The following is a 14,456-nucleotide window of genomic DNA, read 5'->3' on the forward strand; positions in this document are numbered from 1 at the left end:
TAATCTGCCTGAATAATATCAACTCTGTGCTCCTGTCCTAATATATAATCGCTTTGGGGATTTATGCAATCTTTAACCCTTGGCACCACATGATTTTTCTTTGGGAGGATGTTAAAATTATAATTTTTTTTTTTTCAAATTTTCCCACTGACATTTCATTTTTCCTGCTCAAATTATACATAGAGTAACAGCCTCCTCTGGACACGACCCTGAATGATACATTTTTGTCAAGGTTAATAGAAATACAAGGTTAGACCATCACGTAATCGGGCATGCTAGAATTTTCAATCTGATATATTGTACCGACTGCTGGGCAAGAAAAACAGATTATGACAAAACACGCAACCACTCACTTACTATGACGTCTATATTAAAACCGTGGTGGAAGTCAAACATCACTTGTACATGTGTTAGGGTATAACTTGGTTTTTATAGTAAAGGCTATATTAAAATTTAAGGATATTTTCTTGATTTTGTGATCACAAAACCTCTTTTAAATATATTAATATAACTCTATCGTGGCAGTAAACCAATCGTTATGGGTTTTAATTGACATTTTTGTATTTTTCTAGCCAAAAGTAAATAAATAGAATTCATTAAATACTATTGTAAAAGGACCTTTCACAGACTATTCGGTATTAGAGAAAAGTCCGTGAACTATGATCCCCAGGATTTGAAGCGGATGATATTTTAAAAAACAAGATATTTTACTTAGGCTTAGGGAGCTTTTTCCATAGACTGTCAATGTCTCTTTTTTTTTTTTTTTTTTGAAATTTTAAGGACTCATTCTATGCATTCAGTAATTTTTTCATTAGACCATTTCATAGATTACTTAATATATGGATAAACTGTTTGCTTTTAAAATCACACAGCCTCTCTATTAAAATTATTTCGGTATTTATTCAATGAGTTAAATAAATATATATTATTTTATCGTCAATTAGTTATAAATATTATATTATATAGAAATGGATTATTCTTCCTAGACGTAAAATATACCTTCAAATTTTAAGGTATCTTGTTTCCACACTGGTAAAAAAAACTGATCGAAAGCTCAATGATAATAAAATAAAAACTTCTTTGTATAACGGTTCCAACATCAAACATGGAAATTCTTAATAAATGGAAATCAGTTATGCCAATAAATTAGATACCTGGTAAAAAAATGCTATATGTTTATTTTATTTATATATGATGTGTGTTAATATACAATTATTGTGGTTTATATAGATGTTAAATCTGTTGATAGCTCTAAAAAAGTTGTTTTTCTCTTCAATTAAACATGAAGATTTTGAAACAGAAACCTAATGAAAAATTGGAGATCTAAAAAGACACATCTTAAAAAAAATACAATATCATCTTTAGGATTAAAAAACAAGAGTGACAATTAAACAAAGGACCACCAGTATAATGTCAATGGCTGAGGTGAGATGTAAACGGAGAAAGTATGAATTATAATTAAGGGTGCAAAAAGTTTAAGCTATTTTGTTGGAGTTCAAACACCAATTAGATATCAATTGTGTGCCTACAAAAATGATAGTGGATTGAATGGAAGACGAAGTTCCTTTTCTATACATAACAAAATTAGATTAAGGTATTTTGCACAACACACAAAATTAGTGAACTGATAACTCTCTTTTTTAGAAGATAATAAATTATTTTTTTGTTTTTTTATTTTTATTTAATTAATGATTGACAACTAGTTTTAATTCATTTTAGGATGTCCTGTATTGGATTTAGTGTAATAATTCAAAGAGACTTGAAATTTCAAATGTGGAATACTGCAAATAATATTCTAATCAATGAAATAAGTCATTGGTGGTTGCAAAGCGAATAAGTACATATAGCAAAGTTTTAGATTAACTTGCTTTTTTAAAGACTAAGTATGAGGACGTTACAGAGCAAGAAGCAATTATTAGAATAAACAGCTTCAATCAAACAATTTCCGACCTTGCTCAATTAATTTCCTTTGAAATAATATAATTTTTTTCCGAGCGATACATTATAGGATTTTCAAATCTTTCACCAGAAGATCCACAATTCCAAGATTGATTACTTAAATCACAAATTTCAATTAACTATCGGATAAGTTCAATCTCTGCGTTCAGTGATTCATCACTTTTTAACAAGAATTAGTTCTTCTCTTCTACAATTGTGATTTAATCGAATTTTATTATTTATTTTAAAAGTTCTAATAATGAGGTTGTGTGGCTTGTGTCTATCCAGATGTTAAGTAATCCATGGACTGATGTACTCTGAGATGTAAAAAATATGCAATAGAAAGCGGGAGTTGCTTTTTCTAGTTAGTAATCTAAGTATGTTTTTGTTTTTTAATTTTTCAAAGCTTTTATCATTATTATTTCATTCTTAAAGACATAATATTTTAGTTTACAGTAATAATAAGTTCAACTGCTCATGAAAGACGGAGAGTAACAATCAGGGGTTGCTCTGGAGAAGTGTAAGTCCTTGTTTAACTCGGAGTAGAATTGAAGATCGATATCGGAGTAATTTTTCCCCAATGTCCTTCCTTATTTCCTTCTCTCCCTCCAAACCCCCCTCATCATAGCTGCTTGTAGCTATCTAATGAAATGTCAATACAGCTAAGCTTCTTTTCTTGAAAAGATTCTTCAAATTATCAGGATTACCATCATGTTGATTTTTTTTAACATGCCCAAAATACACACAATTTTCATCACTAGTGAGATTATTTACTAATTGTCATTCATTTATACATTAACAGGATTCAAAAATTTGTGTGTGCTCATAGAAGACGAAGAGTAGCCCCAACTCTAAGGATTTGATAGATAGTTATAATTGTACATAGAGTAGATAAGTCCTTGTTGGACTCAGAGTAGAATTGAGGATCTATATCCTTGTCATGCTTGCCACTGTTCATTTTAATTTCCTTCTCTCCCCCCTCTACACAGATAATTGTAGCAGTTCTAATGACACGTCATGCCACCAAAGCTCCTCTCCTTCAAATAATTTTTTGGGTTTAAATTGTATGGGTAAACATCTTGATGATTTTTCGGTGTCTTTTCTAGCAATTAGCATGACCTACTGCCTATTTATTACAAATAAGGCTTTGTCAAATTCTTCTAGATACATTAATAATTTCATTTCATACTATTTTTCGTAATTAATGTTCACGATTTTGGTATTCATTTTCTCTTTTTACATATTTTTGAATGCTAATGTCAATTGACCAATATGAAAAACGTTAAAAATGTTGGATTTGCATTCCTGTATGTACAAAATGAATTATTTCCAACCGTTCACATAAGGAATCAATCATAGATAATGATTAAGGTAAAATAATAAAAATAAAATTGAATTGCATGATGCTACAAGGAGAGCACGGGTACAACAAGACGAAGAACAATAACAGATGATGTTCGCTCTCTCTTTACTCTTTAGATCGTAAGGACGAAGCTGTTTTGAATAAACCGTATCCTTCACATAAAAATATTTGCAAAAATTATAGACCTTGTTTCGCCTTCTATTTTTAATCTATTTGCCTCATGTGTCAAAAGTTCATAGATGAGGGCAATGAAGGCTGCTTTTGGATTTTTATCAATCACTTAATAAAAATTTAATGATTGTTTGGAGAGGTTTCCATATATTTGACCTACATTTGTTTGGAAATATTAATTTTTGTGCTTCTTTTCCCTTTGTCATTGTTTTAAACGTTCATTTGTGAAAAAAAATCAACATATTGTTATTATAGAGGAAAATAATATGATGAGTTTATAATTAACTACGTAATAAAAAAGTGTGCGATGAAGGAAAGCAGTATAACTGTATTGACAGTTTATTAGATCTGTACAATCAGCTGTGACAAGGGGGAGGGAGAGAAGGAAATAAAGAACATTTGCAAGAATTACTCCGATATTGATCCTCAATTATACTCTGAGTCCCACAAGGACTTACAATTATAACTCTGCAACAAATCCCCTAGGTTGCTCTCTGTATTTTATGAGTACACATGAACGTTCAATCAGGTTTTGAATATTATTGAATGTAGTAGAAAAACTCATAAGATTAAATAAGACGGGCAAGCAAAAAATTACTCCCAATTTTCATGTGTAAAGATCAACCAATCCCTAGACCAAGACTTTCGTTTAGAGATCTAAACTAAAACAATATCGAAACTTTTAATTAGTGGTAATTTAGATGGTTCAAAAATATCCATTCAAAATCGATTTATAGGTATATACCTATAAATCGAACAAGTCGAGGTTAATAGAAATATAAGATTATACCGAAACGCGTGTACGACTGATGTTGGGTTTCCAACCCGCTTTTTAATAGTGCTGTCATAGAATATGATTGGTTGTGTGTGCCTGTCTAGCCCAGCGGTCAGTACGATAAATCAAATTGAAAATTCTACCAATAGTGACGTCATAGATTATGATTGCTTGCGTGTTTTGTCAAAATCTATTTGCCATGCCCAGAAGTCTGTACGATACATCAAATTAAAAATTATAGCAAGTCTGATTACATGATGGTCTAATCTTGGAACAACTGCATTTTACAAAAAAAAGATTATTCCATTTCTGAGCTAAATAAAATGAATATATGAGGAGAGAGAGAAGACAGTTCTATTAAGATTCTGAAATTGGGGTTTTGAGGTAAAGCGGCTTAAGTACCTCTTATTTAAAGGATCGAAATTAAGAGAAAAAATGAGTTATAAATTAATATTTATCTAACATCTCAAATAAAGGAAAGGATTTTTATTATCAGGATTTCTGCTTTTTCTAGAACTTTTTTTCGTAAGGATGCAATTTTTTTATGCTATAACAGTGGTAAAAATATTTTTTTAAGGATTTCCTTTCTAGAAAAAAAAGATTAGGCGAGTCAAATCATGCAGCAGAGGAAAAATTGGAATTTTTGAAATTTTTTCGGAAAAAATAACCCCCAAAAAAAAAAATATATATATAAATAATTTTAACCCAAACAGAGAAAATAAATGACGATACCTTCTCATGCCAAGCTTTTTATTCACAATCTTGACCGACAAAAATGAAAAACAGCGTATGACAGCGAGTCTTCTGTATTTTGTTATTGCTTACTCTTAATTATTATGGGTGACTTATGATATTTAAATTATAATTGTGAAATAAATATTACTTTACTTATAGATATTATATACATTGAATTGAAGTCCAAAATTGATATACATTAATATGAAAATTAAAATCATATGTAATACCTCTTTGAATAAATAATACATAGAGTCAGCTGCTTTAAATACTACATAAGACGACTCATGAAAACAGTTGAAAAGAAAACACTTTATCTTTGTTTATTTATAAGACTAATATAATATTCTATTACCCACATAATAGAATAGCCCCAGATCGGTTTCTTGAAAATTAAACAATATTCTAAAGATGTCACTGAGCTAAGAAGTTGGGAACATATTTTAAATGAAATCTTGCTGAATATTGACAAGGAATGTATAAAAAAATGTTATTTTTTGAGAAAAAAAACGTACATTTAAACCATTTTTATCCTAATGTTTGAATTGAGTAGCTTGTAATAAAAAAAGTGTGCGTGGGGAAGGCGAGAATAAGACATACGGTACACCTGAATTATGACCCTTGTTAATATCAACTTGTGTTATAGGATATATATATATTTTTTTTGTGAGTAAATAAATTACTACTATAAGGAGGAAAACCTTTTACAATTATAACTATATATAAATTCATATATATTTATTATGATTTGCATTTCTAAATAATTTAACACCAAAGATAGCCGATAATTCTTCTTTTAGAGGGAGAAGTTAAGAGCCCCAAGGCTTATAATAAAAAATAAATAAAAAAGAGAAGAAAAGGCACACGCAACAACGATTTTTCCTTTTCTAATTTTTAAACATAGTTTTTTCGTTACACACATATCAACTCTAAATATAAGTCAACCATATGGTACTAGAAACCTGTAAGCGAAGGCTCAAGCGTTCCCACTACATATGGAGTATAAGAACTGAGAAATTAGTACAATGACACAACATAATTTCAAAAGGTTATATGTCAACAACCATTTATCTTATTTTTATGGCGAAAAAAGTAAATGGTAAGCTGATATACTTTACTATAATTTTAGTGAAAATGATGGCCTGTTGAGGATGTCGTCGTCTTGTTGACAAACAAACTTCCTTCCAATTAATCTCTGTCCAGAAAGAATGGCTTTTGTCTTCAGGATAGAATGATAAACATTGTGATTAGGAATTAACTACCAATCTCTCATACTTGCCAGAGAGAAACATTACATATGAAATTAAGCCTGACCAAAACAGCTGGATTTTTACAGACAATTAATTACAAAATATTTTATGGATCTGCATTTTTTCACTATAATTTTCATCTGGTTTGATTTAAAAAAATGGATAAAGTCATAAACATTGATAAAATGACGAAAAAGTATTTTTTTCCAAACTTTTTCTTGCCAATGTACATCTAAATTCTTTTTTCGAAATATCACGCGAAAAATAAATTAAGTGTAAAATTTCGCACATAGATGAGCCATAAATTATAAAAATGTACGAACCTATTAAAAAAATATCCTTGAAATCCGGATTCTTAATGCAAATACAACAGCACACTCTAATTATATTGGGGTTATTTGGGATTCAATTTACGATGATTCTCTTTTTCACCAGTCTCTCTCTCTCCCCCTCCTACTTAATTTATTATACTTTTCTTTTTTTGGCAAGGAAGTACGAAATAATTATCTGCATTCGCAACTGCATCTGATTATTAATATTGGCTAAATAATTTTATGTTCCTGCATCTGTACGGAATTAATATAAATCCACAAGTCATTGGAAAAACTAATTTATTTCAAGTTAATTATAATTATTTAATTACAATATATATATATATATTTCTAAATAATATACTTTGATATAAATCTAAATATTTTTTTTGAAAAAAATAGAAAGGGAGCTCCCAGAAAACTATAATTATTTTTATATAAAATATAAGAATTTATGCCCATAAAATAATTTTTTTGTGTTCTTTTTTGTTTTTTACAAATTTTTGATTCCACTTTTTCTCTTATATTGAAAAAACATTTTTTTGCAGACTCTAATAGTTTAATTTCATCAATGAAATTTCTTTTTAAGTCAGTCCACAAAGTACAATGTATTTAGTTGTCTCTATTTCTAAAATCAAATTCATTTTCCAGATAAGAAAATGATTGTTTTAAACTTTTGTGCATCATTTGTTTCATAGAAGCTCCGAGCCGTGGGGGAGCTTCCAGGAGGAGCTGCAAAATACAAGTCCCGTGCAGAGCCACCGAATTTATTTAAAGATGAATTAGATGAGATTTGATTGAGTTTGGCAGTGGAGACTGAGCGACGATTGGGGCTCAATTTCCCAAGGATCCCACTAAGAACCCCTCCACTGCCGCCCGTCATGCTACTACTGTTCGGGTGAAGGATGCGTTCATTGTAGGAATTGTCTAAGCGTTGTACTTCAGCCTCTACTAGAGGATGTTCGTGGTAAATTTTACGAGAGGCATCATTTCCAGAGGATCCTCCAGAGTGAGTTTTTACTAAGAAACTATGGGTCCGGTCTTCCCTAGAGTTTTTCCCTCGTGGTTTTTTACTTTTGCTCCGGGCTGGGACGGGTGGATCCATGGGTTCTGGGTATTTGGGGCGGTTACTCACGGATCTAGATGTTCTTTGTGACGTGTTATGTTGGGATTGCTGGTAATGATGGCGATGTGTTTGCTCGCTCTCTGAGCGTTCCATGTGCTTCCGAGGACTCATATATTCTGCTCCTGGGTGATGGTTTCGTAGGGGTGTTTTGCTTTCAAGGAGAAATTGCTCTCTGAATTGCTTTCGCCGATTGGGAGTAAGGGCCGGAGGAGGCGTTGGAGGGGGATTGTAGTGATCAAGACCCGAGGGCTTTGACATTGCTTTTTTTATTGGAGTGGAGTGGATAAAGTCATTTTTACGGTCGTAGTAGTAATGGTTCCTTTCTTCAGAAACAAATTTGCGAAGAGGAATGTTATGTATTGCAGATGGGGACTCGACTCCGTCCGTGCGTTCTAAGGATCGGTAGGACTTGGGTTCAATTTGAATATATTTTGTAGTACTGTTTTGGCTAACGATTTGAGGTGGAGTTTGGAACTGTGGAGAGGTAAGAGGACTCTTTGCTTTGAGTGGTGTTGGATGTATTTTAATTTCAAGCTCCTTTGGACGTCTTTCAATGAAATGAACCCTGTTTTCCAAGGGATAGTATTGCTCTCTACGAAGTTCTGTACGATACAATGGCTGAGAAGACTTACTCCTGTACTTGAGGGTTGTTGTATTATTAGCTTTATTTTTAATTGGAATACTAAACTTGCTTCTTTCATGGATTTGATTGATCTGAGATGTGGAGGAACTGATTGTCTTTGAATCTTCAATGTGTCGTCCCCTTTGATGTTCTTCTTCGTCTGAGCGATTTAGTTGTGATCGTTGCTTAGAATGATTGATGGAAGAGGACGTGACCTTTTTATTCCTTGAGCGAGATGAATGTTCTGTTCGAAGTCGCTGTATGCGATCATGAATAAGGGGCGGTGAGTTACCGGATTTGACTTCAATATTCACGTGTTGGACATGTTGAGCGTTTTTTTCAGAGGTTCCAGAAGAAGAAGCCGTACTGACTGCTCGGTTTGGGACTGCTCTAAAATTGGTAACATATGTAGAGCCCAAACTATTTTCTGTATCCTTGTTGATATAATGAAATTGCTGTCGTCGGATTGGAGGACTTTGATACACCTCGACCTCTTCTTGTCTTTGAGTGGTTCCACCTACACCACTTCCGCTTCTTCCTGAAGAACTTCCTACATCAATTCTTGTAATAGGAAGAGATAGAGTGCTTGCATTAACAGCTGGATCAATCCTAGACATGGTTGCATACGTCACTTTCTCTTCTCCAGATACTGGATCATAAGTCTTTGTCGTTTGTTTCACTAATCGACTCATGTTGGGATTATGAACGGAGCTAAACGACATGGTTCGACGAATCGTTTTACCTTCTTCCTCATTCGACTTTTTCTTGTTTTTTTGTGAGGTATTGGAGGAGTTGGTCAGAGACCAATCTGATCCAAAATGCTCATCTAACCACTTATCTGTTTCGGTGCGCCGATTCTTCTCCTCGTGAGCATAGTTTAAGGGCTTTTTAGTCACAACATCCGTTCGACTACTTCCATCTATATTCATGATTCTTCGATTACGTCGTATTTTTTCTTCCATTTTCGTCCAGTCATGTGTGATTCCACGATGAATATTTTTATCCTCTGAAGTCACATTATGACCGTTTCCAACCTTTACCAAAGGATCATCCTTCTTCTCACCAGATCTATAGAACTCGGTAAAGTTCTCTCGCTTCGTTGCAGTGTATTTCTGAACATCATTTGCTCTCAATGATGGTTTAGATCCTGAAAGGGAGGATCCATCCGAGGGTATCCGCCTGTCATCAAATATCTCGTGTGTTTCAGTCTTGTATGTTTCAGACTTTAGTTTTCCATTCTCAAGATGACATACATCATGGATGTCTGTTGTGTCCACAATTTTTTTACGAGATTCTGCCTTGTAGGTAGTGGTTTTCGTTTCATCAGGGGAGTGAATCAACTGCCTAGTGCTCCGTTCACGAGTTCTTACTTCACTACGTCGAATAACATCCTCAGGAGTCACTTCCTTATTCTTGAGAACATTGCGTAAAGCCTTCTTGGATATGTGACCCAAGTCTTTGGAGACACGGGTTGAGTGAACATTCTCTGTCACATCACGTGTATTTACCGTACGACGAAAAGAATCCTTGACAACTTTTTTACCAGAGACAGTTCCACTTTGGATACGTCGAATCACACTCTCGGGAAGATCATCATGGCTCTGCTCTGTTTCATTAGTCTCTAAGTCTTCCACTTTATCCACAATGATCTCAGGATCATTTTTAGCGAGAACACGCCCATCCTCTAGGACCACTTGTCTCTGTATCCGCCTCTCTGTGTTGGTCGTTGTCTTGACTTCCACTTTCTTCTTTGTTGTGTATTCTTCATGAGGAGCAAGTGGACGGCGAATACGACGAGGATTCTTATCTTTCACAGGGACTACGGCGTTGTTTGTGGGGTCATAACGAAGTAATTCCGATGTACTTGGCATATTGTGTGCGTGTGCCTGAAAAAGGAAATGAGGAGTTATTAGTAGTGCATAAATATCGAAAAAGTCCTTCAATGGAAGGAAAAATGTGCTTAAGTCAACCTTCTATTTGTGTATAATAAACATAAATATATGTGTATATACTTTAATTACCAATATTTTAAAAATATGATCTAGGAATTACACTCAGGCGGAGGAATAGAAGTGCATGGAAATAACTCATTGTCTTCCGGCGGAAATCTTAAGCGTCTCCTATTTCATGCCCATTGTGTGAGTGTCTTAATTGTAATGATTATTATGAAGTTGCCTTCGATAACAAGGCAACAAAAAAAGGTAATCCTAGATAATAATATTATGCAAATTATATTTTAATAGATCTAAGTTCAGTTATTGTTCTTTAAAAAAAAATAAAAATTTAATGAAGGCACAACTTTTGAAATCTTCTTTACAAATCTCTCCCCTTGCTCGAAATAAAGGTATCTAACTTATATCCATCTACAGTCTACACAGCAAAATCCATGATACAACTTCTTCGTCTTTAACACTTCTCTTTTAATAAATAAATAATATATAAAAGGGTCTAAGGTGCGTCTTTCTATTCAAATACGTTTATCAATAAAAACTTTCAAACTTATTTTAAGATGATGATGTATACATAAATCAAAAAATCATAGTCATTTATTTGACTTAATGATTATGATTTTTAACAAAATTTTATTTGTTATTCTATCTAGTGTTAAGAGTTGATGCAAGACCGAATTTCAACTCGCGGGTCAGTTTGAATTGATTGTTATTCAGGGGCGTCTGCAGGATTATATACTTAAATATATATATATTCTTTTCTAGGGGGTAGGGTTCGATTATTATATATATATATTTTAAATCCAAAAATTAAATTTTTTTTAAAGATTTAATTTCAAATATTAATTTTTTGGAAAAAATTTAAAAATGTTTTTTTTTTTTAAATCCACTGCTTTTCACAAAAAAATTAAAATACAAAATTTTTTGGGGAAAAAATTTAAAAATAAAAGAAGTTTTTTCTGAAAAATAAATCATATATTAAAATTTCAAGTAAAAATTAAAATTTTCTTAATTGGAGGGGGAGGCTAGAGCCTACCACCTGCGGACAACGCTGTTATTTGTGCAATTTTCTTAACTAAAAAATGTCATTTTTTTTATTTGATTGATCGAAATCGATTTTTACTACAAGACCGGTACAGACTGAATGGTCTTTCAAAAATTATAACGCGCTCCGAGAGTCTAAGATTTTCAGACAGAACCCCAACACTAATAATATCTACTTCATAATATGTCGCCCGTCAACACAAAAGCAAGCTGGGATGATTTTTCTCGAAAGTGAATCCCTAGATTACATTTTTATTTTTATATAATTAATTCTCTTTTACTTATATTAATACAATTACTTTGAAAATCATTCGCAAGCGTCACTAATTTCACTTTAAGATCGTAAACATTATCGATTAGTTATATAAAAAAATAAGGATTGTATTTCAAAGGAACATTCGGAAGTAAACAAAGTCTTGTATATCAAATGAAGTCTTCAGACTAGAGTTAATATTCTGGTATATCAATCCATCAAAGCCATATTTTGAAATGAAATAACTATATATATAAAAATTTACGGTAATGACAATTGAAAACAAAAATAAAAACCTTCCAGTATTTTAAAGATAAACTATTTATTAAATTATCTTGTTCTTACGGAATGTGTCGAATCATACAATAATTCAGTAAAATGAAAGATAGTATATGGAAGCTTTTAAGACCTTCTGCAATTGAAAATTTTAAATATCATTTTCTATAGCCTGAATAATAATAATAAATGTGGGGTTTACCTTGGGGGGGAGGGGCGTTCCGAGACCCGATTTTTCTTTTTTTTTGCATAGTGTAATTTATTAGAATATGAATTCTATTATTTACGAAAGTAAGTCAATGAAATTATGGGGGTACATATTTATGAAGTAACATAATTCGTATTAATTACTAGAGTTACCAGTGCTTAAAACACGTCCTCTATTTTTACTAAAGATATAGTTAAGTTTACCAATTGAATTCGTTCAATCAAAATTTAAGAATTTGCATGTATGGTAATAGTTTGCAATTATTTTAAACTACACCTAATTAAGGTATATGTGTATTAATCTTATGAAAATGAGTGAAGCATTTATGATTGATGATAATCTTCCTAGCTAATATCAATGATGTCGTCATTTGGCAAAGATTTTTATATAGGGTGACTTTTACGTGAGATTCGGACACGTCCTCAAGATTTAGAACGAGACGTCAAACTTTTATGAGACTGCTACAGTCCTATCAGGGGCTAGGCAACAGAGGGGACCAGGGAAGATGTGGGCACCCCACTTTTTGAGAATGTATAATTATCTTCTAACTAGGCTGTACATATTTTATTTACAAAATAATGACATATGACTCAATTAGTGATGGGTTTAAGGAGGTTGTTGAAAATTTTGAAATTAGTAAAATGTAAGGTTAGACTTTGATTTTTCTTTGTTATTTTAGATTTTTTTAATAATAAAAAATAAATTTTGATCGTTCGTTATTTTTTTAAATTGACTTTAATTTTATATTCACAGAAAATCCCTATAGTATACTAAATTAAGGAGATCATCCGTCCTCTTTTTATATCCAGAAAATCGACTTAAGCCATAAAAACCGGGCATTTCATAAATTTATAATAAAGTCCCATAGACACTTTGGAGAGGATTTAAAAAGACATCATGATTGGGGACTAGAGAACGATTAGTCCTTAAGCCAACATATAACAAGCTTTATATAAAATAACAGTTATTTACACCTTCACTTTCAAAAATGGTGCACGGAGCCTGCTTAGGTTTTACTTTTTTTCTCGACTTTTATTTAAACATTTAAAGAATTTTCAATTTCTGCTTTTTTTTTTTTTTTTTTTTTTTTTTCAACAGATGCGATATCTGGTCTTATAAGGAAAGATTAGGTAATATAAAAGAGGGGCAACTTCAGCGAGCTTAGATTAGAGCACTTGAAATATAATCAGTTGCTTTGGTTTGAATTGAAAATATCTAGTCTAGACAAAATAGATGGGAATAGAAACAAAGAATGAAGCTAGCAGAAAATAGACAGAGGTGGTGGATGTAGAAAGAGACAGAGGGGAAGAGCAGAGAGATATATAAAGAGAGAATGGAAATTAGGTTTTATTTCGGTCAGCTTCTTAATTACTTTAAAGGTCCAAAAAATATCATAGGTACATATTTTATATGTCTATTTGCTAACTTTTAGACTGACCTACTGGACCGTTTGGGATTCCATGTGTGTGAGTACTAAAAACAGACATATAAAATTAAATACGATATTACAATGTTGTGTAAAACAACGAAATGTCGGATATAAAAGGGGTGTTCTATAGGAAATGGAAGAGGAAGGACAATACGATAATAATAAAAAAAAGACCACATGCAATTTAAATGTCAAGTTTTGCATAAATACATTTTGTTTTCATGAGAAGACTGATCACACAATATTATACGTACATAATTGGGAATCCACTTAACTTTGACTCAGCATCACGAAAAGACAATTCTACATACATAATAATCCAGGGATCATTAAAGTAGTTTTATATGAGATGTTTTATGATGACATCTTACTTGAAGAAGACAAATAACAAATAATGGATTATCTCATTATAGCATCACCATACCCATTAGATGGAATGCGTTAAATGACTAATGGGTAATGAATCAATAACAAGACTTTAGAAGAAAAATACAAGTCCAATTTGTATGAACTTTCATTATGGTTGGCTAATTTAAATAAACTGATTAATGATTTCTGATTTCCCGGGAATGTAGAGAGATTCTGGGAAATTACGAGATGAGATTAAAATTCAAGTAATATATGAAGTACTAACGATACTACCCGGCATTAATCAGAGGTATTAAGGATCGACAAACAGACATTCACACTTTTCTAGAATAATATAAATATATTTAGGACCTTTTCAGATCAAATCTGCAATTACGTGCACCGGTTATTTCTTTATGATATTTGTTTTTTTTTTTTTTTTTTTTTTTGCAAACAGAAACTACTGCAGATATAAAAAATATTGACTTTACGGAGGAATGGTGTTGTGCCGTTGCGATGATTTTTCTCAGACTAAAAAAAAAGTCCGCATCTTGTCAAGTCTCAGACTGGTTACTGAAGTGTCTGAGTAAGGACTCCTATGACTTCATTGGAAAGGAAATATGGCCCACCAGCAGGCTGGATCTTAATCCGATTGATT

The 14,456-nt window shown here is 32.2% G+C and overlaps 1 protein-coding gene across 3 annotated transcripts in view; it reads right to left on the reverse strand.

The window, feature by feature from the left end:
- Positions 1-7,056: 7,056 nt before the first annotated feature.
- Positions 7,057-14,456, reverse strand: part of LOC121125563 (uncharacterized) — a 31,393-nt gene continuing 23,993 nt past the window's right edge. For all 3 annotated transcript variants that reach the window (XM_040720776.2, XM_040720774.2, XM_040720767.2), the window contains one exon: positions 7,057-10,177. In XM_040720776.2, coding sequence (XP_040576710.1) covers positions 7,184-10,162 — 2,979 coding nt within the window. In that variant the 5' untranslated portion in view covers positions 10,163-10,177 and the 3' untranslated portion in view covers positions 7,057-7,183. The remainder of the gene's footprint in view (positions 10,178-14,456) is intronic.

This window comes from Lepeophtheirus salmonis, chromosome 1, assembly GCF_016086655.4.
Source record: "Lepeophtheirus salmonis chromosome 1, UVic_Lsal_1.4, whole genome shotgun sequence".
Taxonomy (NCBI): Eukaryota; Metazoa; Arthropoda; class Copepoda; order Siphonostomatoida; family Caligidae; genus Lepeophtheirus; species Lepeophtheirus salmonis.